Below are 23,907 nucleotides of genomic sequence, written 5' to 3'. Positions count from 1 at the left end.
GTAAGTCAGATAGCAACTTATGCAACCACAAATGTGCAGTTAAACATGAAAATCAATAAGTTGCTAACCTCATTCCCCTGCCTCACCCACTTTCTTAAATTAGTTAAATTGCCAGCCCATCTGCTGTAAGTGGATTGGTTGCCTGACCCCATTCCACCTTCGTTAAAACCAGAAGTGGGTTGGTTGTGTTTAGGATTCAGGTTCATATAACCCTTTGCCCTCCCACCTGACTTAAACCTGCTCAGTTGTTGGGGTTAAAGTTCTCCCCTGCATGTCTCAGTAAGGATTCTACTATCTCTACATTCATGCTTGTCCTGTTCACACAGGTCCCAAGATCCAATGTAGAGGGATCCACAAATTCTAGCAGAAAAGTCCATAGAAGGTCTAGGCAATTGTAATTGTAATTAAGTTAATTTGTCCTTGACCACGAAATCCATGCCAATGAGGCTTAAGTTTCTGAAATTACAAGCATTTAGTCCAATTATGACTATAATAATAATTAACTGGAAATTTGTTTTGGCTCATTACGTATCCCATAACGACTGTTATATGGCACAGCATATGAAAATTTTCGCTACTTACTGGCATTAAGGGCTTACTTCATGTAGTGAGAGTACATAATATAGAAAAATATTGTATTTTATTGAAAAATTATGTAGTAGAGTTTGAGATTATCTCTAGTAACGTTGCTCATTAATGCTCATGTTAACAGTTTTTGCACAGACCAATAGTGCTGTTGCATAATATGGCCAATTACAAAATTAAACCTTTCATGAGCTCAAACTGTAAGTATATGTGACAAAATATAGCGAGTGATAATTAATATATTCATAATTACTGATTTCTTCCACTTATGGTTATCTTTCTAATTTAATTGTGATACACATATGCATCTTTATGTATTAATCTTAAGTAAAAAGAAATACATTATTTTTAAAGGTTGAAGTTGAAAGGAAAAAAGTAAAGAAGCTTGTAGAGTTTAAGCGGTCAGTAGAAACCAGACTGGCTCAGGAAATGAAAAGAAACAACGAGCTTCAGAAAGAACTACACCGGTATGATATTAAATTCTTCAAAATATCTATCTGGACTGTTTTTTAAAAAATGTTTTACATATATCCTGCAATTCCAGCATCATACCACTTTCTGTAATTTTTTATCATCCTCCCTGTCATACTTTTCTACCAGAATTAAATACAATTAATCATTTTACCCATCTGTTTGAGTCCCCTCAACTTGATTTCCAATTTGGATGGCATTCTTCTGAGTTGCACTCAGACTCCCAAAATTCAGACGTCATGCCTGATGTAGTGGCTTGGCACCTCTTCCTGTTCTTTATAGAACTTTCTTGACCTACCTCAAGTCTAGCAAGGAAGGAAGCAGGGTTGGATCTAGATCTGTGAAATGAATTCGGGCAAATGGATACAGTAGTAGATCATCTCACTACAATGACCCTAACATAATTTGGTTTAGAGTAACTAAGGAAAGAGACAGGAAAATTACAAAGATAAATATGCTCAACTGGAGAAGAGCTAATGTCAGTGATTTAAGAAAGAACCTATCACAGGTAAATTGGAAAAGACAATTGAATGATAAAGAGGTAACAGAGCAATGGAGGGCATTCAGGAAAGAGAAAACTCAGATTCAAATTGGGCATTTTCATTTTGGGGGAAAAAGATAGAGCATCCAAAGCTTGGATAACAAAGGATATAAAAGTTGCAATGAAACAGAAAAAGGATGCTTATGAAAAATGTCAGGAGCAAGATTAACCAGGAAGCCAAGTACAGGAGGGAATTGAAATAAATGCAGGAGGCAACGCGAGGTTATAAGGTTAGCAAGCAACATTAAGTTGAACCCTTAAGTATTTTGTAAATAAATAAGTGTAAGTGTTTAGCTAGGGAAAATGTTGGGCCCATTAAGGACCCAAAGGAAAATTTTCATGTAGAGGCAGAGGATGTAACTAAAGGCTAAAGAGGAGTACAAATGGTCATTTGGTAGAACAAAACTTGAGTTTTGCTGAGAAAAGACATGTTGTTGAAGCTTTACATCTTGCACTCATCAGGACAATTCACAAGAATACTAAATGTAAAGGGAACAACAATTTATACTTCAGAAGAGAAAGCTGATTGGTTGGAAAGCGGACTCTGATTGGTAGAGGTGTTGCCATGGAGAATGTACCAGTTAACTGCCAAGCTTTGTTTAAATTCAAGCTGGGCAGGTTGACTCTGGTCAAAGCATTGTCCTGGGGAATGAACCAGAGAAATGCTGTCACCCATTTTGTTAATTGAAACAAGTACAATGTGTGTACATGTTCTTTCCGTCTGCAAAGAACAGGGCCCTGTGTATTAAAATACGTAGCTTCTAGCCACACAGCTAGCCTGACTGATAATCTTGAATTGGCTGTCAGCATAATTCTTAGCACTCAGGATTGTTTAGCAAATGTTGTCCAATCGTGGAATCAAATCTAATGTTGGACACTGTGTTCTGAGTTTTGCAAACTCAGGCTGGTTGGGTACGGATCAGACCTTACCCATTGCGAACAGTCAAAGGTTCATGCTATTTGAAAGATCCGCCAGGCTTTGGGACCTGTGGCTTACATACCTAGCATCACACTGGCACTGAAATTTATACACCACATTACTCATGTGTTTGATAGGCAGAATGTCTTTTTGGATTGCTGGCAGCGTCCTGTTAGTGGCGGACATCACTTGTATTACTACCACATAGTAGTAGCATACAACGAGTAGCTTCACCTGTTGCTCAAATTTTTGAGATACCTCACACTCCCAGGATGATCTGAGGTAGACTGGGCACTTTTCAGGGCCAAAAGTTGTGGCCTTATACTCATTCATGAGTTTGCATGATATATAGTGCGAAATGATCTGATCAGGATAACCATTCTCATAGGATGGCTGTGATGCGCTCAATTTCAGCAACAAGCTTGCACAGTGAGCAAATGGCTTGGGCCCTATTTACAAGACTGCCAATCATCAGCTAACTGGTGCATCCTCCATGGCAATGCCTCTAGCAATCAGAATCTACTTGCCAACCAATCAGCACTCTCTTCTCATGAAGTATAAATTGTTGTTCCTTTTACATTTGGTATTCTTGCAAACTGTCCTGATGAATGCAAGATGAAACTCTTCAACAACATGTCTTTTTCTCAGCAATACAAAAGATAGGGGGATGTTATGGACAGAATAATAATAGAGAGAAATGACATAATAAAGAGATTAGCATCATGAAAATTGGTAAATTTGCTGACCTAGATGCAATGCATCCTAGGTTCCTGAAAGAAACAAATGTAGAAATAGCAGATGCGTTGGTCACAATCTTTCAATCGTCATTCAGTACAGGATTACTCCCAGAGGACTGGAAGGTTACTATTATTATAATACCACCATTCAAGAAAGGGATATACCAGGAAACTACAGGCTAGTCAGCCTAACATCAGTGCTGGGGAAGTTATTAGAAACCATTATCCTGGACAAAATAAATTTTCATTTGGAAAGGCACGGGTTAATCAAAGAGCGCTGCATGGATTTGTTAAACATAGAAAATAGAAGCAGGAGTAGGTCATTCGGCCCTTCGAACCTGCTCTGTCATTCAATATGATCATGGCTGATCCTCTATCTCAAGGCCATACTCGCGTGTTTGACTAACTTGATTGAAATACTTGATGATGTATCAGAAAAGGTTGATCGAAGGTAGTGCATTAGATGTGTACATGGACTTTCGGAAGGCTTTTGACAAAGTGCACTTGGATTTTTGCTAAGGAGATGAAAGCCCACTCAGCTAAAGGGTAAGTGGAGGGATAGGTGAGGAATTGGCTTAGTGACAGGAAGTGAAGTGTGGCGGTGGATTGAGATTTTTCCCAGTGGGAGATGGTTTTCAGTGATGTTCCCCAAGAGTCTATTTTTAATTTTTATAAATGCCTTAAGACTTGGTGTAGGAGGTAGCATTAGAGGCCCAGATTTTCTCTTGGTAATGATGGCAAAACTGTCAGTGCGCGTCATAATTACGCCACTGAAACTGACAGAAATTTTGGGAATCTGCTCATGCGCAGATTAATTCATAAATTGCTGTCGGTGATTCAACACCCCCTCAAAGGAAATGCTGTTGAGGTTCCCCCCAAAGTGCAATCCCAAAGTGAATTGATGATAATTTCCACTTGGTTGTTTGTCTCTCTGTAAAAACCCTTGAAAAATTACACCTTATTGAATGAGGAGTGACTGGGTTTTTAACAGCATTCTAAGTTTGTAATTACTACTAAACACCCTCACTAGCCCTGAAAGTTAACTTTATATTTGTGAAATGTCAAATTTCTCCCTTTGGATAAATCCATATATTTTTGAAACATTTTTTTAAAGTTTATTTAGGCTATTTTATCATCTGTCTTAATCCAATCATCATTTATTTTGCGATCTGAAAATTTAAGTTAAAAGTATTTTAACTTCCTGGTTTGTTGTTTGTGAGAACGCTTCAGTGTGATTGGCTGCTTAACCATGCTTGCTCATTGCTGCTGGACTCGTGAAGATCCCCTTAATTGAATCTGCCTTCAGGAAATGGAAAATCCATGCCACAGAAAATGCTATTTCTTAGTAAGGAGCTTTTTTCAAAGTCAGCAGTGAGTGTTGTTGTTTCACCACTGATTTCAAAACCAGCTCATAAAGTTTGCAGATGATATGGAACTTGGCAATGTAGTAGATGTTGATGAAGGTAGCTGTCAACTTGAGAATGACGGACAGGTTAATGAAATGGGCAGAAACTTGGCAAATGGAGCTCAATATTAGAACAGTCAAGTGATGCACTTTGTGAAGACTAATATGGAAATATAGTATATTTATGTAGTATAAATAGCATGATTTTGAGAAGCGTACATGAACACAGAGGCCTTGTTTTCTATATATACAATCCTTAAAGAAAGCAGAGCAAGCTGTTGAGATGGCTTCAAAATATGGGTTACTTGGGTTTATCAATAAAGTCATAAAATATAAAAGCAGAGAGATCATTTTAGAACTTTATGAGCCACAGGCCTCAGCTGAAATATTATGGATAGTCCTGGGCACAACACTTTAGGGAAGATTTATAGCCCATACAACAACAACTTGTATTTATGTAGCTCCTTTTAATGTGGTAAAACGTCCCAAGGTGCTCCATGTCAGCATTATCAAACAAAGTTTGACACCAATTCACGTAAGGAAATATTAAGGCAAGTGGCCAAAACCTGGTCAATGAGGTAGTTTTTAAGGAGCTTTTACAAGAAGGAAAGAGAGATAAAGAGACAGGTTTAGGGAGGGAATTCCAGAGCTCAGGATCTCACCAGCTGAAGACACGACTGCCAGTAGTAGAATTAAAATCAGAAATGTGCAAGAAGCCAGAATTGGAGGAACGCAGATACCCTCCATCGTGTTATGTGGCACTACCACCATACTAAGTGGAATAGATTTTGAACAGATCTAGCAACTCAAGACTGGGCAAACATGAGGCACTCTGGGTCATCAGCAGCAGCAGAGTTGTACTTAACCACAATTTGTAACCTCATGGCCCGGCATATCCCCCCACTCTATTGTTCCCACCAAGTCAGGGGATCAACCCTGGTTCAATGAAGAGTGTAGGAGGGCATGCCAGGAGCAGCACCAGGCATACCTAAAAATGAGGTGTCAACCTGGTGAAGCTAAAACACAGGGCTACTTGTTTGCCAAACAACATAAGCAGCAAGCAAGAGACAGAGCTAAGTGATTCCACAATCAACGGATCAGACCCAAGCTCTGCCGTCCTGCCACATCCAGTTGTGAATGTTGGTGAGTGGGCAGTTAAGCAGCTCACTGGAGGAGGTGGAGGCACAACAAATATCCCCATCCTCAATGATGGGGGGGCCCAGCACATCAGTACAAGAGATGAGACATTTGCAACAACCTTCATCCAGAAGTGCCGAATGGATGATCCATCTTGGCCTCCTCCAGAGGTCCCCAGCATCACAGATGCCAGTCTTCAGCCAATTCGATTCGCCCCATGTGATATCAAGAAACAGCTGAAGGCACGGGCTTTGACAGTATTCCAGCCAAAGTATTGAAGACTTGTACTCTAGAACTTGCCACGCCTCTAGCCAAACTGTTCCAGTACAGCTAGCCAGCTATATGGAACATTGTCCAGATATATCATAGACACAAAAAGCAGGACAAATCCAACCCAGCCAATTAGTGCCCTATCAGTCTACTCGAATGTCAGTAAAGTGATGGTAGGGGTCATCAACAATGCTATCAAGCAGCAATTGCATAGCAATAACTTGCTCACTAACATTCAGTTTGAGTTCCGCAAGAGTCACTCAGCTCCTGACCTCATTACAGCGTTGGTTCAAACATGGTCAAAAGAGCTGAACTCCAGAGGGAAGGTGAGAGTGACTGCCCGTCAAGTGTCATATCAGCATTTGACCGAGTGTAGCATCAAGGAGCCCTAGCAAAACTGGAGTCAATGGGAATTGAAGAAAACTCTCTGCTCATTAGAGTCATACCTAGCACAAAGGAAGATGGTTGTGGTTGTTGGAGATCAATCATCTCAGCTCCAGGACATCACTGCAGGAGTTCCTCAGTGTAGTGTCTTCGGTCCAACCGTCTTCAGCTGCTTCATCAATGACGTTCCTTCCATCATAAGGTCAGAAGTGGGGATGTTCGCTGATGATTGCACAATGTTCAGCACTGTTGTGGTATAAAGATGAGACCTCCCATGTCTGACAATTTCCAGTAAGCAAAGGTTTTATTTAAGCATATGGTGGAAGGACGCAGTCTGGTTATAGTTTGTGTCCCCCTGATACCAAGGTTATGTAGCATATTTATATCTTTTGGTTATCACATTTCAACATACTGTCTAGTACAACCTCCAGTTACATACCTAATGAGCAGAATTATTCAGGCTGCAGATGTCTCTGTTATCTCACTGGAAGGCTGGGATATGCCTCGGTTCTAACGCCTCCCAGTCTGAGCTCTTATCGCCCTAACATTTGTTTACCCATTCTGTGAAGGTCATTAAGTTTTATGACTTGTGACTATTGGTTGGGTTCCCCCAGTACCATACCCATCATGCCTGTGTTGGCTATATTTCCCATCATGCTGAGAAAGAGCTCACATAACTACACTTAAAGCTGTCAATGCTCATAACTGCATTTGTCTACTTTTGAAGCTGTTAATGCACATCTTAATATCAGTTTTAATATCGATTTATTTCAATTACCCTACTTCACCATTCGCGCCTCCTGAAGTAATAAAGCAGTCCATGTCCAAATGCAGCAAGACGTGGACAATATGGAGGCTTGGGCCGACAAGTGGCAAGTAACATTTGCACCACACAAATTTCAGGCAATGACCATCTCCAACAAGAGAGAATCTAACTATTGCCCCTTGACATTCAATGGCATTACCATCACTGAATCCCCCACTATCAACATTCTGGGGGTTACCATTGACCAAAAACTGAACTGGACTAGCCATATAAATACAAGAGCAATCCTGTGGTGAGTAACTCGCCTCCTAACTCCCCAAAGCCTGTCCACAATCTACAAGGCACAAGTCAGGAGTATAATGGAGTACCCTCCACTTGCCTGGATGAGTGCAGCTCCAAAAGTACTCAAGAAACGACACCATCCAGGACAAAGCAACCCACTTGATTGGCACCCTATCCACAAGCATTCACTCCCTCCACCACCGATACACAATGGCAGCAGTGTGTGCCATCTACAAGATGCTTTGCAGGAACTCACCAAGCCTCCTTAGACAGCACATTTTAAACCGCGACTGGTACCATTTAGAAGGACAAGGGCAGGAGGTGCATGGGAACACCACCACCTGGAAGTGCCCCTCCAAGCCACTCACCATCCTGACTTGGAAATATATTGTTGTTCCTTCACTGTCACTAGGTCAAAATCCTGGAACTCCCTCCCTAACAGATAGAGCTTTTAATTCTTTCTTTTTTTTTCCATTTTTGCAATCTGTGGCCTTATCTGCTGGTGCACTCAAGTTTGTATGCTTTGTCCCTTCCTGCCACACTCTTGTTATCATTACCTAAACTGCTATCCTGCTCTATTACCTTGTCATTTGCCTTTAATTTACCACATCTCCCCTCACATGATCCCCTCCCTGCCATTATTTAATTTAAAGCCGTCTCCACTGCCCTAGATATACAAATTGCCAGGACACTGGTCCCAACACGGTTCAGGTGAAGACTATCACAACAGTACAGCTCTCATTTTCCCCTACAGGGATCTAGATGTCCTGATAGATGAGTCATAAAAAGTTAGTAAGCAGGTACAGCAAGTGATTAGGAAGGCAGATGGAATGTTAGCATTCATTGCAAGGGAAATGGAATATAAAAGTAGGAAATTTTTGCTGCAGTTGTACTGGGCCTTGATGAGACCACATCTGGAGTACTGCCTACAGTTTTGGTCTCCTTTGTAAAAGGATATAGTTGTGTTTGAAGCAGATTAGAAAAGGTTCACTCGATTCATTCCTGAGATTGGAATCGCTGTCAAATTTCTGAGTATCAGGATGCCTCTTATCAAAGGACGAATCTCACAGTGTTAACATATTTCCCATTGCTGGCAAAGCTTGGAATTAGGCGAGGGTAGAGTGACTGCACTTGGCATCAAGGCAGCATTGACTATGTGACAGCAAGGAGCCCTGGCAAAATTGAAGTCCAGGGGAAGTGAAAGCAATGAAAGTGGGGGGTGTGCGGGGGCACTCTCCACTGACTAGAGTCATACCCAGCACAATCATCGCAACTCCAGATATCATTGAGGGAGTTCCTTAGGGCAATGTCCTAGGCCCAGCCATCTTTAGCTGCTCCTTCAGTGGCTTTCCCTCCAACATACGATCAGAGTACAGTGTTCAGTTTGATTTCCCAGTACTCAGTTAATGAACCAGTCCATGCATGCATGCAGCAAGACCTAGACAATGTTCAGGGTTAGGCAGATAATTGGCATGTAACAATCATGCCACACAAGTGCCAGGTAATGATCAACTCCAACAAGAGAGAATTTACCCATCTGCCCTTGTATTCAATGGCATTACCATCACTGAATCTCCCATCATCAATATCCTGGGGTGGTGGGGTGTCACCATTAACCAGAGACTTAACACTACAAAATATTGTGGCTACAAGAGCAGGCCACAGACTGTACTGTGGCAAGTAGCTCACTCTATATTTGCCTGGATGAATGTCATTCTAACGATACTGAAAAAGCTTGACACCATCCAGGACAAAGCTTGATTGCCATCCCATCCATCACCTTAAATATTCACTCTCTTCACCACTGGTTCACCATGGCAGCAGTGTGCCCCAACAACAAAAGTTGCAGAACCAACTCACTGAAGCTTTGTCAACAGCACCTCCCAACCCATGACATCTATTGTCTAAAAGGACAAGGGCAGCAGGTGCATAGGAACATAGGAACACCGCTACTTGCAATTTCCCCTCCACATCACATATCCTGACTTGGAAATATATTACTGTTCCTTCATCGTTGTTGGGTCAAAATGCTAGAACTCCTACCTAGCAGATCTTTGGAAGTTCTTAACATGGATGGCTCAGCTCATATGAGGGCATAGGCATTCCTAGGCACTTGAATTTCACTCGACCATAGGAGGCTAGGTCATCTGAGGCGCTACAGTGAGCTAGGACTGCAATGGTTCACAAAGGCAGTTCATCACCACCTTTTCAAGGGCAATTAGGCCTTGTCAATTAATGTTAGCTTTGCCAGCACCACCCACATTCCAAATGAACAAATGAAAAAGTCACCATCCACCCTACTTCACTACGGCCAGCCACGAGGAATTACCCAGTAAGTCAAACTACATTTTTACCTTTCTCACAGACCCCAGATTTACTCTTCCTCAACCTAGGATATTCTTTCTATGCTAACCTCTCCATCTCACCCCAGATGGCACTGAAGTCCAATACCCATCACTGTTGTTAAACCTTCCACTATCTGTGAAAAGGAAATAACAATAAACAAAAGGCCACTCATTCAGTTTTCTTGGGAAAATGAGCAGAGTTGCAGAAATCAATCCCCAAAACACTGCTTTAAATAAAATCACAGTACTGCTGTTATAATCCTCATAAAGACTGATGACTTTTAAAAAGAAATTTGAATTTCCCATTGACCAACACAAAGAATCGCACAATAAGATTATACATTTTAAGACTAAAATCAACATCAACTCAGCATTACTTAGTAGGCAACAAATACACAAAACTGCAGAAAAGTTATCTCCATTAACTTCTTAACACAATCAAAAATCCCATGCTACATCTATATTTTACACTGCACTCGCAGCAGAAATGTAGCCTTTTGTGTAAAGTCCCAAGCTCCTCCCAGCTTTTATAGGATCTCTTCCCACCACCAGGGTAAATCTTCCATTGTCCTTTTAAAAGTAAGTCCCTTCACTCAATCTTCTAAACATAATCAAATGGACTCTTCATTGTGCGTTACAATCTGAGGAGTGCAGTAGACATCCCTTCTTGATGTTCCCTATCTTGCCTTTGCAGCTCCAGCAACTGCAACATAACTGAATCTAGAGGTTTATCATCTGACTCAGACTCAGCAACATCTGGCCTCCAGCAGTCCTCCAAGTGCTGGGGTTTCAGTTTGAGAGTGAAAAACTTGGGTCGGAAACAACTGTGCTAAACTTGAACAAGGCTAATTACAGTGGAATGAGGGCAGAGTTGGTTGAAGTGGACAGGGAAAGCAGTTTACCAGAAAAGGCAGTTCATGAACAATGGCAAACGTTTAAGGAAATAGTTCATGACTCTCAACAAAGATATGAGGAAGAAGAATTTAAGGAAGGGGATAAACCAAGGAAGTTAAGGACAGTATCAAATTGAAAGACAAAACATACAATGTGGCAAAGTTTAGTGATAAGCCAGAGGATTGGGAAAGTTTTAAAAACCCAAGAAAAAAATAACGAAAAGAGAGAAAATAAACTTTGAGGATAAATTAGTAAGTAATATAAAAACAGACAGTAAGAGTTCCTTTGAATTTATTAAAAGGAAGAGAGAGGCCAAAGTGAACATAGGCCCCTTAGAGAATGAAGCTGAGGAAATAATAATGGGGAACCAAGAAATGACAGAGGAGTTGAATATATTCTTTGTTTCAGTCTTCACGACAGAAGATACTATAGCATTCCAAAAATACTAAATAATCAAGGGGCAAAAGGGAAGGAGGAAATAAATACAATAACTATCACTAGAGACAAAGTACTAGGGAAACTAATGAGGCTAAAGGCCAATAAGTCTCCTGGACCTGATGGGTTGCACCCTAGGATATTAAAGGAAGTAGCTACAGAGTAGTGGATGCATTGATAGTAATCTTCCAAGAATCCTTAGATTCTGGAAAAGTCCCAGAGGATTGGAGAAAGGCCAATGTAACCCCCTTTTTCGAAAAGGGAAGGAGTGAAAAAACAGATAACTATAAGCCAGTTAGCTTAACAACTGTCATTGGGAAAATGTTGGATTCTATTATAAAGGATGTAATAGCAGAGCATTTAGAAATAAATAATCTAATCAAGCAGTGTCACCATGGCTTCATGAAAGGGAAATCATGCCTAACAAATGTATTAGAATTCTTTGAAGAGGTAACAAGCAGGATAGATAAAGGGAAACCAGTAGATGTAATATATTTGGCTTTCCAAGAGGCGTTTGATAAGGTACCGCACATAAGGCTACTTAATAAGATAAGAGCCTATGGTGTTAGGGTTAGTATAGTAGCATGGATAGAGGATTCACTAACTAATAGAAGACAGAGTTGGGATAAGTGGGGGGGAATTTTCAGGATGGCAACCTGTAACTAGTGAAGTGCCACAGGGATCAGTGCTGGGGCCTCAATTATTTACAATATATATCGACTTAAATGAGGGAAGTGAATGTACTATCACCAAGTTTGTGGATGACACAAAAATGGGTGGGAAGGCAAGTGGTGAGGATGACACATGGAGTCTACAGAGGGATATAGACAGGTTAAATGAGTGGGCAAAAACTTGGCAGATGGAATATAATGTGGGAAAATGTGAGGTTCTGCACTTTGGCAGGAAGAATAGAGGAGCTGAATATTATTTAAATGGAGAAAAACTGCAGAAGGCTGCAGCACAGAGGGATTTGGGAGTCCTTGTGCATGAATCCCAAAAAGCTAACATACAGGTTCAGCAGGTCATTGGGAAGGCAAATGGAATGTTGGCCTTTTATTTCAAAGGGAGTGGAGTATAAAAATAGGGAAGTCTTTCTAAAACTATACAAGACACTAGTTAGACCATAACAAAAACTGAATTACCTGGAAAAACTCAGCAGGTCTGGCAGCATCGGCGGAGAAGAAAAGAGTTGGATCATGACTTGGGTCATGAGGACTCGAAACGTCAACTCTTTTCTTCTCCGCCGATGCTGCCAGACCTGCTGAGTTTTTCCAGGTAATTCTGTTTTTGTTTTGGATTTCCAGCATCCACAGTTTTTTGTTTTTATCACTAGTTAGACCATTCCTAGAATACTGTGAACAATTTTGGTCCCCTTATCTAAGGAAAGATATACTGGCATTGGAGGCTGTCCAGAGAAGGTTCACCAGGTTGACCTTGGGTATGGAGTGATTTTCTTATGAGGAGAAGCTGTGTACATTGGGCCTGTACTCATTGGAGTTTAGAAGAATGAGAGGCGACCTTATTGAAACATATAAGATTCTAAGGGGGCTTGACAGGATAGATGCTAAGAGGTTGTTTCCCCTTATGGGAGAGTCTAGGACCAGAGGGCATAATCTCAGAGTAAGGAGGCGCCCATTTAAACCAGAGATGAGGAGGAATTTCTTCTCTCAAAGGGTGGTCAATCTGTGGAATTCTTTACCGCAGAGAGCTGTAGAGGCTGGGTCGTTAAGTATATTCAAGGCTGAGATAGACATTTTTAATCAGTAAGGGAATCAAGGATTATGGGGAAAAGGCAGGAAAGTGGAGTTGAGGATTATCAGATCAGCCATGATCTCATTGAATGGCGGAGCAGACACGATGGGCTGAATGGCCTACTTCTGCTCCTACGTCTTTGGTCTTAAGGACCTGGGAAGTCCCTGACTCCGCCTGCTGTGGATCAGAAACTGCAATATGCTCACCAGATTGTGATCCCAAGGCTACTCTAAAGCTAGGTCCCACTGAGATGTGTGTCTCTGCAATGGTGGAGGGTGTGGGTGAGCGTTGTGACAGGACTTCAGAGAGGGTGCCTCCAGATGCCTCTTCTGAGCTCGATTGGAGGCCTTGGGTCACAGACTGTGCTGGCTGTTTGGCAGATGTGCCTGCGAAAGTGAGGGGAGATAATTAGTGCATGGCAGTGGCCTGTGAAAGAAAGCACATGGTTGTCTGATGGATGTTGCACTGCTGGATCCTCACTTGGTAGAGCAGCGCTGACCTCATTGTCAGCACAGGACCGGTCCCAGTCATTGCCGGCCAGTTGGATGGCTTTCGAATTCTGTCAGAACTTTGATCTCCAGCATTCCGCCACCTGTCTGCAACTTTTCCCTCCTTTTGTGTGCCACTTTGTCCTGCATGGATAGAAATGGGGAGAGTGTATCAGGATGCCTGCCAGGCCAGATGATAAGTATCCCTCGGTGTGTGGGTGGTGAGTGGTCCCATGGACTGGATGAGGACAATGACAGTGTGTGTGAAAGAGTGAATGGTGATATCTCTTGCACTGGCAGTGAGTGAGGGCTCTGTGGATGTGTGATGGGTTTGTGAGTGTTTGAGTTAGGAGTGATGAAAAGAGTGACTTACCTTGGTGGAACGGAGGAGATCTTTCATCCTTTTGCGGCACTGGTTGGCTGTCCTCCTCTGCAGAGCTTTTGCGCTAACCACCGCTCACCACCTCCCAAGCCAGGTTGGAGACTTTGCTGCCCAGCTTGGGACCAGAGCAGGGGTAGAGCACATCCCGCGAGGCCTCCATGGCATCCAACAGTCGCTTGAGGGAGCCGTCGTTGAAGCGGAAGCTGCAGTCTTTTATCCTTTGCTGGTCATGTCTCCCAGGCAGTGGTGGTGAGCTGGTGGCAATGAGTGCTCTGCTGGTGGCTGCCTTTTAAAGATGGCAGTTGGTATGATGCAACAGCGGGGTGATGGTGGGTGGGTGAGTCAGCCCGCCCACCATGGAAATGGTCTGTTTCACCGGAGTGAATAAATAATGGGCTCAGGGCGATACAGCATGAAAACCCACCATTTTCGTCGGCGGGTGGGACTCCATTTTATCCACTCGCTGCAGCACTTCGTTCAATTCTGGGAAAATTCTGCCCTCAGATAATAGCGTGATTGGGAATCATTCTATGTTAGTTATGTGCTTTTAAAATGTTTGTGTTACTTACCAGCTCCAGGCAGAAATTGGCCTTTCTTAATGTGGAGCAGGGCTTTTTTAAGGGGCTTTCTCATGCGAAATTGGGAAATGGTAAATATTGCTAATTGTTGTAAATATACCAGCTTCTCTTGCTCATTGCAAGTCCCTCTCTTGTTCAAGCCTTCTATGATAGAGATGGAAAAGATTCTCCTTCACTCCTCTCCCCAACACCACCTTCCCCTTTCCCAACCACTCCCACTCCCTTTCATTGCTGCCACTCTCCTTGTATCCAGTTAGATTTATATACAGATGTTTGAAAAAGATCTTTCGGTGCACTTTCTCACTCCCTGATTTTAACTCATTCAGAGTCCATTCACTTACATAGAGGGGAGAATTTTCTCCCCGTCGGGCGGGCCGATTGGGAGCAGGCGCAGAGCCGGTCGCCGCCCGCGATCGGCTGCACACAGCCATTTTACATTGGCTGGGCCAATGTGACGCGCGCCCAATAGCATCAGCGCTACCTATACGGGTGGGGAAAGGACGAAGAGTCGGGGCCTGCGCTCTTTCGCGCATGTATGTGAAAAAGCGCAGAAATCTCCCTGAGGCAGCTCCATGCCTCATAGAGTGCAGTTGTAAAGTTGGAAAAAAAAGAAAAAATAAAATTATTCAGACATGTCCCCTTGTGACAGTGTCACATGAGCTGAGACATGTTTATGAATTTTGATTAAAAATTTTATATTGTTAATAAATCCTTCATGAAACCTCATCCCGCATGTGGATGAGGTTTCATGAAAAATGTGAGGGCCACCTGGGCTCTTCACCTGCCCGCCAACCTTAAGGTTGGACGGGTAACTTTCTCAATTGGGTTAATTGTTTGATTAATGGCCTTAACAGGCCTTTGACAGTTCGGCGGGCGCGCAACCAACACCATGCGTCATCTTACACGTCGGCGTGCAGGGTTCGCTCCCGCACACTGAACAGAAGATTCTGCCCAGAGTTAAAACTGGGCCCACTGTTTCTGCCTTAAAGGATACCTATATTGTTTTCTTATTATATATACCCCAGATTAGAGACAATACTACTTGAATTATGTAGAGTATAATCTTGGTAAAAGGTATTCTGAGACAATCTAAAGTTAATATAAGCCAGTAATTGTCGACAGATTTCAGTACAGGTGATCATATTTGTTATATAGAAAAAGGACACTATTGAAGACTACCAAAAAGAAGCTGAAGGAATATGATAGTGGACAGTTTGTCACCCAACTTAGTGGTATTCAAGAACTGGAACATGAACACTCTGAAACTGAAATCACTTTTAGCAAACTGAAGACAAAGGTGAGGCCGTTTTATATCCTACGTTTAATGGTGCAGTACTTTTCACACATATTCATTGTACTAGTGCCACACAGACAGCTTCTACTTTATGAATCCCTGGCCTCATGAGGTTAAAAATAGATCAGATAAGTCACTCCAAATTGTCCTCTTCACCACCTATAAATCAAAAGGTGGGTTGGCAAAACCCTGGGAGCAGGAAGCTTGCTTTCCCCTCAGAAATTTGTGACCAGTAGATGATACCAATACTGTTTTCAATGCCGCCTTAATTTTTATTATTCTTGGATAAATCAAGAAATCCTGCATAATTGAATAGAAATTACAAAACCTAAAACAGGTTATTTTGCATTGTTGGAGGTGCCCTCATTTGGATCAGACATTAAACCGAGGTCCCATCAGTGCTCTCAGATGCAAAAGATCCCATGGTACTATTTCAAAGAAGAGTGGAGAGGTATCTCCAGTGTCCTCACCAATATTTATCCCCGAATTATGATCTCAAAAACTGACTATCTGCTACTAATTTCCCATTCCATCTTTATATCAATATCCCTTTATAACTTTTTTGATCCTCAAAATGGCTCCTATTGTAAAACATCCCAAATAAAATCCTTTATCCAGAGCATTGATATACTTAATGAACAGGTGCAGTCCCTGTTCAGAATCCTGTTGGGCACTGCTACATACTCCCACAGATAGGAATCCAGTAACTACATCTCGATATGTTAAATTGAATGTCATTTATCAGATTTTTAACCAACCAAGAATTAAGCAGGAACATTAGGATGTGATTTACATCCAAATAATAAATAAATGCAAGACTATCAAGTTTAGTAAATGTCATGAAAGATATTTTCAAACCATTTGTAACCCATTTTCTCCATTTCTCGTAGGTTGATGACTTATCCCAGCAACTAGAAGCAGAATCTGCAAAATGTCGACGTTTGGAATCAACCAACCAAGAACTTTCTGTACAGGTCGCCCCAATGAGAATTTTACAGAAGAGCCAAGATCGGCTAGAGAAAAGAAAACGGCAGCTAGAGGAAGAAGTAGCCAGTCTAAAACATCAGATTGAAACTAATGTGACGAACTACAGTCAGATGGAACAATACAAGAGGGAGGTGGAGGAACATGCTCGTAAGGAAATCAAGCAGAAATTAGAAGAAGTGAATTTATTCTTACAGGTGAGACAATGCACTTAATTTTAAACAGAAGATGTAGGAATAAATTATGCCTGAATAATAAACAAGGTGTTTATCAATTTGGTAATGAGACATTAATGAATATTAAAATTTACTATAGCTTGCGAAAAGTAACATTATATGGATATAAGATAAAAGCAAAAAACTGCGGATGCTGGAAATCCAAAACAAAAATAAAAATACCTGAAAAAACTCAGCAGGTCTGGCAGCATCTGTGGAGAGGAACACAGTTAACGTCTCGAGTTCGTATGACTCTTCAACAGAACTAAGGAAAAATAGGTGAAATATAAGCTGGTTTAAGGGGGAGCGGGGTAGAGCTGGATGGAGGGCCAGTGATAGGTGGAGATAACCAAAAGATGTCATACACAAAAGGACAAAGAGATGTTGAAGTGGTGATATTATCTAAGGAATGTGCTAATTAAGGGTAGAAAGCAGGACAAGCAAGGTACAGATAGCCCTATTGGGGTTGGGGTGGGGTGAAGGAATCGAAATAGGCTAAAAGGTAGAGATAAAACAATGGATGGAAATACATTTAAAGATAATGGAACTAGGTGGGAAAAGAAAAATAGATATAAATTATTGGGGGGACAAAAGGGGGGGGATCGGAAAGGGTGTGGGCATGGAGGAGAGAGTTCATGATCTAAAATTGTTGAACTCAATATTCAGTCCGGAAGGCTGTAAAGTGCCTAGTCGGAAGATGAGGTGCTGTTCTTCCAGTTTGCGTTGAGCTTCACTGGAACAATGCAGCAAGCCAAGGACGGACATGTGGCATGAGAGCAGGGTGGAGTGTTGAAATGGCAAGCGACAGGGAGATCTGGGTCATGCTTGCAGACAGACCGAAAGTGTTCTGCAAAGCGGTCACCCAGTCTGCGTTTGGTCTCTCCAATGTAGAGGAAACTGCATTGGGAGCAACGAATGCAGTAGACTAAATTGAGGGAAGTGCAAGTGAAATGCTGCTTCACTTGAAAGGAGTGTTTGGGCCCTTGGACGGTGAGGAGAGGGGAAGTAAAGGGGCAGGTGTTACACCTTCTGCGGTTGCATGGAAGGGTGCCATGGGAGGGGGTTGAGGTGTAAGGGGTGGTGGAAGAGCGGACCAGGGTGTCCCAGAGGGAACGATCTCTGTGGAATGCCGCCGGGGGTGTGGAACTAAATTTTTTTAAAACATTTTTTAACATTTTCTTTGTCCGTTTCGCTCTTAATTCTGTCTTTCTTTCCCGTACCATTTCTGTACCTAAATTCACATTGGGCTGAATTTTCCCCCCATCAGAGGTTTGTGCGGGGGCGGGCAGGAGCAAGCGTGAACCCGATCGGCGCTCCCGATCAGGTGCGCACTGCCATTTTACGTGGGTGAGCCAATTAAGGCCCACCTAGCGTTATGCACACCCAGAAGCGCTGTGCGCTCCCTGTGCGGGTAGGGGGGGGGGGGAATTCCCTGAGTCAGGCCTGCACTCTTTCGTGCATGCGTGCAAAAGAGCGCAGAAATCTCCCTGAGGCACGGAGGTGCCTCGGAGATCAGTTTAAGTACTGGAAAATTTAATAAAGGTGAAAGAAAATTTTAGGGACATGGCCCAGCTCATGTGATACTGTCACACGAGCTGGGACATGTCCATTAATTTTTTCAAAAATTTTTATTTAAATAATAGACATTTCATGAAACCTCACGCCCATGGATGAGGTTTCATGAAAAATTCGAAGGCTGCCTGGGCTCTTCACCTGCGGGCTGCGCGCCCACTGAACTGATAATCTAAATGACGCATGGTGATGTCGGGACGCCCCCCCCGGACCTCACCATGCGTCATTTTACGTGTCGGCGAGCAGGCCCCACCCCTGCTTGCCGACGGGAAAATTCTTCCCATTGAAATCACTTTGTGGTTCAGACTCTGTGCTGCTCATTAATGATTCTTCAATCTGGTTGTTTAAAATGTGCTGTTGCTTGCCCTGTTCACACAGGTTCCAGTTACCCTGTAGAGTGAGCTACATGGCTTGGCCATCCCACTGACAGCAACCTGCCATGCAAAACCCCATAGAATATCAGGGCAAGTGGAACAAACATCAGGTGTTATTCAGTCATCACTCTCAGCAAAATCTGGCCCAATATCTTTTTAGCCTACTGAACTGACCAGCTTGTAGGTTCATGTAAAACGAAAAAATCTTGGTGTGCTTGACTTTTCAAAGAATTCTGTTTCCATGGGTCTGAAAGTTACATGTCTCCTGCCTGCAATGATCTCAGCTGCCATGCAATTCTTTGAATTAGTTTTGCTTCTCATGTAAGAAACAAATTCTGAGAAAGATACTTTTAAATTCATGTGGCTTGATCTAATTTTGCCTTTGGCTTGATCTAATACTAGTATTATTGTTTTTTTAACTTTTCTACATATAGATTAGTTTTAACAATATGGTCTGACAACTGTTTTTTCTGCCTGTTGGAGAGAATCCATGCAATTTCCAATTAAAATGTTCCAGTAAAAGTGCAACTGTTAATCTTAAAGCCCATTACTTCCATTCACAATGTTCCTAAGACTGATAAATTTCAGGCTGGAGCCGGCACAAATGCACCTAGGGAAACTGCTGTTTAACATGAACACACAAAATACTAAGCCGAAAGAACAAATTGTAAATATATTGCACTATCTCTAGAGGCACTAGGGCTATTTTGCAACAGAAACCAGCCTCACTGATAGCAGCAAATCTGTAAAATAAATACTTAATTTGTGCAATCTGGCCTCTCAACATGACTGGTAATTTAATTTCTTGGTGTTTAGTGTCTCAGTGCAGTGTGTCATAAATGCTGGTCATTTTCAAAAATGTATGATTTGAAATTATTTTGTCCCAATGCAGTATTAAATTGTTTCATTCTTGCATGTTAAGACGCAACAGGCCTCCCAAGAAGCCTTGGAACAATTGAGATCCACAAATGAAAGTACAATTAGAGGCCAGTTGGAGCAGAGAATAAAAAACCTGGAATCAGAGTTGAATAATCTTAGAACTTCACAACAAGACAGCATGAATCTGAAAGAATCCGCACAGTTGGAACTTGAAAGATACAAGGAATTGTATTCAGAGGAATTAAAACTACGTAAATCCCTTGCAGCCAAGCTTGATAGGTGAGACTTTTGTAAACATGTTATCCTTGAACACCCAATGGTTTAGGCAGATAAATGCACTATGTGATATAATATTGAGCTATATAGAGCAAACTGGTTATGAAGGGTGAAAAATAGCTAGGGTTCCTGTGCATGATTTCTATGTAGAGATTCTTCCAAAAATGCATTTCTGTGGATGCCAGGTAATGAAACTGAGCTCATCACTGTTGAGATTCACAAATATGAAGAATAAGTGTTTGGGTGAAGTATTTGAAGAACCGCTGACACCAAAGTTATCATTCCTAATATGAAGTAGAAATTTCAATTTCACGACTAAGGCAGACAGTCAAAAGAGGGAACTGAAAATAGTGTTTTTAATTCAGTACTTGAACATCAAAGATGATTTATTTTAATTTTTGGTTGATCATTTTGCATGCTTAAATGTTTCATCTTAAATAGTTTACTCATTTTTGAAATTAAACTTATCCCATATTCAGTCATAAATTGCACAGGGCAAGATAATTCGTGGTTTCAGTAGACAGAATTATTCACAAATCATGCGGTGTTATGCTGGCTCTTGTATTCATATCTGAATTTTTCCCTTGGAAAATAGTGCAAAGTAATGGAAGGATTCACTGACTAACAGCCTGTGACATGAAATGTTCTTTCCACAGCAACAACTGCCTTTGTGCTAGCCGTTAGTGTGGATATTTCTGTATGGTAGGAGAATTTTATGGGCACCGACATTCCATACTATGAAAGTGGGGTGGTTGCGGGGGGATGGTTGTGGGGGGCGTGGGGAGCTGGTTCACCTACATGAGTGTCTTCCCAGATGTCAACCCAGAATTCAGAGTCTCCACTTGCTAGGACTGTTGTGAGTGGGTTCAAATCCTGCACCTTCTTACTCGGGCAGGAATGCAATCACTAAACCAAAGACTTGATCAGTTATGCCACTTACAATTGAGGAGATTCGCAACCTGGAAGCGGAAGGATCGCAAATGGCCATAACAAGTGTCAACAACCAAATAACAAAAGTAACGCAGTATTAATGTTTAAGATTCACTGCCCCAAAATTTTTCTAAAATAGTAATTGTAGAAATCCAGGAGTTTAGGACAAGTATGTGGCTCCTGCACATTAATAAACCAAGGTTTCAAGTGAAGTTACATGTTACTAATGTATTACCAATGCTATGTCACAACTGGGATTCCTCAATTTATTACTGTGACATTAAACAATGTGCAAACAGATAAAGAAATGTGCATTGTAAATTTGATCCTTCAATTTTGTTTTTTGTTTTTTCATGTACGTAAGAGGTAATCATGATTCTGTGATATCAGGATCTAATATTAATAAGATACATGAGATTGGTGATGGATATTTTATTTTCCTAAGCATAAAATTCAAGAATTTAATCAGTTGATAATCATATCCTATCTTTTGACTGGCCGAATACTTCTTGGTAAATGTCTTATGGTTTGATATAGGGTCAGTGAACAATACTGATCTATAATGCTGTCCTGCATGTCACCAGTTAATGACCTGAAAATATTACAGTGTCTATTTTAGTAAAACAATGTTTTTTGACAGTGGCCAGTAGGCATATAGTATATTGAATTAGGCTATGTGTAGGCTAAAGCTGTTTGAAATCCTTGCAGGCAGTAACAAAATGTTGTAAGTGTGACTGGTGGAAATGTGTGCCATGTAACAATGATCTCCAATCACACAACCTCAGGATTGTAAAGCAAAATGTATTCTTTATGGAATAGAAATATGCTGCAAATGAGGCAGCATCTGTGGAAAAAGAAATAATGTTCCTTTCTAGTCGAGTTCCATACTGAGTACAAAGGCAGCCAAAAACTTATCTGAAAACTATATCTATTTATGCAAGCTGGTTCCCCAGGACCACTATGCTTTGGGGAAGAGAATTCTGTCTTGGCCAGGAATCTATTGTGAGGTACTTTAACAAAGTCTAATAGGCTGGCCTCATCTGCCAGACTAAAAACTTGAAATCTCCTAAAACAGTTTAATTTTTTTTAAATGTCAAATTTTAAACATTTTTTCTTTTGTCTCTTTTCTCGCCCTCAATCTAATATTTCTTTCCCACTCTTTTTGTACCTGATTTGATATTAAATTCACCCATTCTAATATAGCCTCCTCCTCAACCCTTCCTTTGTTTATTCCTCAATCCCTTAACCTCAGTGGTTAAGGAAATACGCCTATCATATGAAGGTCCCGAAAGCCCTGCTTCTTAGACTTGAAACTGCATGTTTTAAGTTTTAACTCATCGGTCATGGCGTGAGGTGCTCTTCTTCTTGAGTTCTCTGCTAACCAGCACCCCATCCCGCCATCAGAGGAGTTTGAGTTGCTATGGCAGCATACACTTTTACATAACTTTTGTAGTCCCGGAACTATGGATAGTTATGGTAAAGGCTCCAATTTCTTTCCATTACCTGGATGTATGATCACATGGATGACCAGGAATTTGTCCCGTTCTTATCGCCAACCATTGGCGTATGTTAGGAGCGTTTACAAGTTGATCCACAACCTGTTTGGCCATGTTATGAGCACTCCTTCCTTGGCCATCAAGTCCTGGATTGAGACTTGAACTCGGAGCTTCTGACTCAGAGGCAGGGACACTACCCACTGCACCACAAAATCACCTTTGAGATGCCCTTCTTCAGCAAAATTTGGTCCAGACTCCTTTCTAGTGTTACTGACAACTCCTTCTCCATCTAAGTGATCAATGAGTGCACCTCTAATGATTCCTTCCAGCAACTTGCTTATGATTAAAGTCAATTTAATGGGCCTATAGGTCTCCAGTACTGACTTATTATTTTGTAAAAAAAAATTGAAACTATATGCTTCTATTTCAGGGGAACAATCTCTGACTTTAACAAGACTCTAAAGGCATCCAGTATGGGGAGAGAGGGGGAGTTTGGCATTGAGATAGAGGATCAGCCATGATCATATTGAATGGTGGGGCAGGCTCGAAGGGCTGAATGACCTATTCCTGCTTCTATTTTCTATGTTTAAGCTGTGGGATATACAGAAAAGAGGCTAGTAAGAGATATGTCCCATCTCTTTAAGCATAGTCAGGTGCCATCTGGATCTGCTAGCTAAGATGATATCTGCAAATAATGTTTGTTGCTGCAACTATGCAACACCCACAATAGTAAAGACTGATGGTGTAGTCATTTCAGACTTGTGCAATATCCTAGTAGTTCATTTAAATCTGTCCTGGGGAATCCTTCAATGTCTATGCAATCTTTAAATGACCCTACTGACTCCTAACAAAGCTAAAAGGTTTTTACCACTGCTGCTGCGATTTTTCAGCATGATCTTTATTGATCTGTTAGCTGCTCTAAAGCAGCTTTTGTTATCTTTCATCATGCATGAAATTGTCTCCATTCCCATGTGACTTATTTTCCCTTAATCTGTGAAAGCATTTGTTTAAGAATAATTTGTCCTTGTACATGACGAGTCAGCCATGATAGCTTTATCTTGCCATATGTCCATCTTCTGGGCTTCCTAGTGTATTAATATACTTTTAAAGGTATCCATTTTTTCTTCAGTATGGGTAGTATACCCATCTATTAGTGCTGACCAGTTGACCCGATTCAAGTCTACTGCTATTTAGTAAATTTAGCCTTTTTCAAATCTAGAACTAAGCTGAAATCTCAGTGCTTTTGGTTTTACTGATCAACTGAAATTTTAATTGCATAGGATATACAACGTGGAAACAGGCCATTCTGCCCAATGTGTTCATGCTGGCATTATATGCCACTCGCACCTCTTCCCATCTTGCCTCATCTGAATCTATCATCATAACTGCCTATTTCATTCTCTCTCATATGATTCCCCTTATCTTCCCCTTAAAGGCATTTATACTATTTGCATCGGCCACTCCATATGGTAGCAAGTTCAACAGTCTTACCAATCTTTGGCATAAGAATTCCCTA

At 41.4% G+C, this 23,907-nt stretch overlaps 1 protein-coding gene across 9 annotated transcripts in view; it reads left to right on the top strand.

Annotated features, from left to right (window-relative positions):
• Positions 1-23,907, top strand: part of si:ch211-272n13.3 (ankyrin repeat domain-containing protein 26) — a 195,706-nt gene that overhangs the window by 157,797 nt on the left and 14,002 nt on the right. For all 9 annotated transcript variants that reach the window (XR_005946506.1, XM_041216457.1, XM_041216463.1 and 6 more), the window contains 4 exons: positions 940-1,052; positions 15,527-15,668; positions 16,556-16,846; positions 19,733-19,968. Coding sequence is in view for 8 of the 9 variants with exons in the window: in XM_041216457.1 (XP_041072391.1) it covers positions 940-1,052; positions 15,527-15,668; positions 16,556-16,846; positions 19,733-19,968 (782 nt within the window). In the remaining variant the exon portion in view is untranslated. The remainder of the gene's footprint in view (positions 1-939; positions 1,053-15,526; positions 15,669-16,555; positions 16,847-19,732; positions 19,969-23,907) is intronic.

The sequence above is a fragment of the Carcharodon carcharias genome, chromosome 21 (genome assembly GCF_017639515.1).
Source record: "Carcharodon carcharias isolate sCarCar2 chromosome 21, sCarCar2.pri, whole genome shotgun sequence".
Lineage (NCBI taxonomy): Eukaryota > Metazoa > Chordata > Chondrichthyes > Lamniformes > Lamnidae > Carcharodon > Carcharodon carcharias.
Note: the sequence above shows the minus strand (reverse complement) of the source record. Positions and strands in the feature narration are given on the sequence as shown.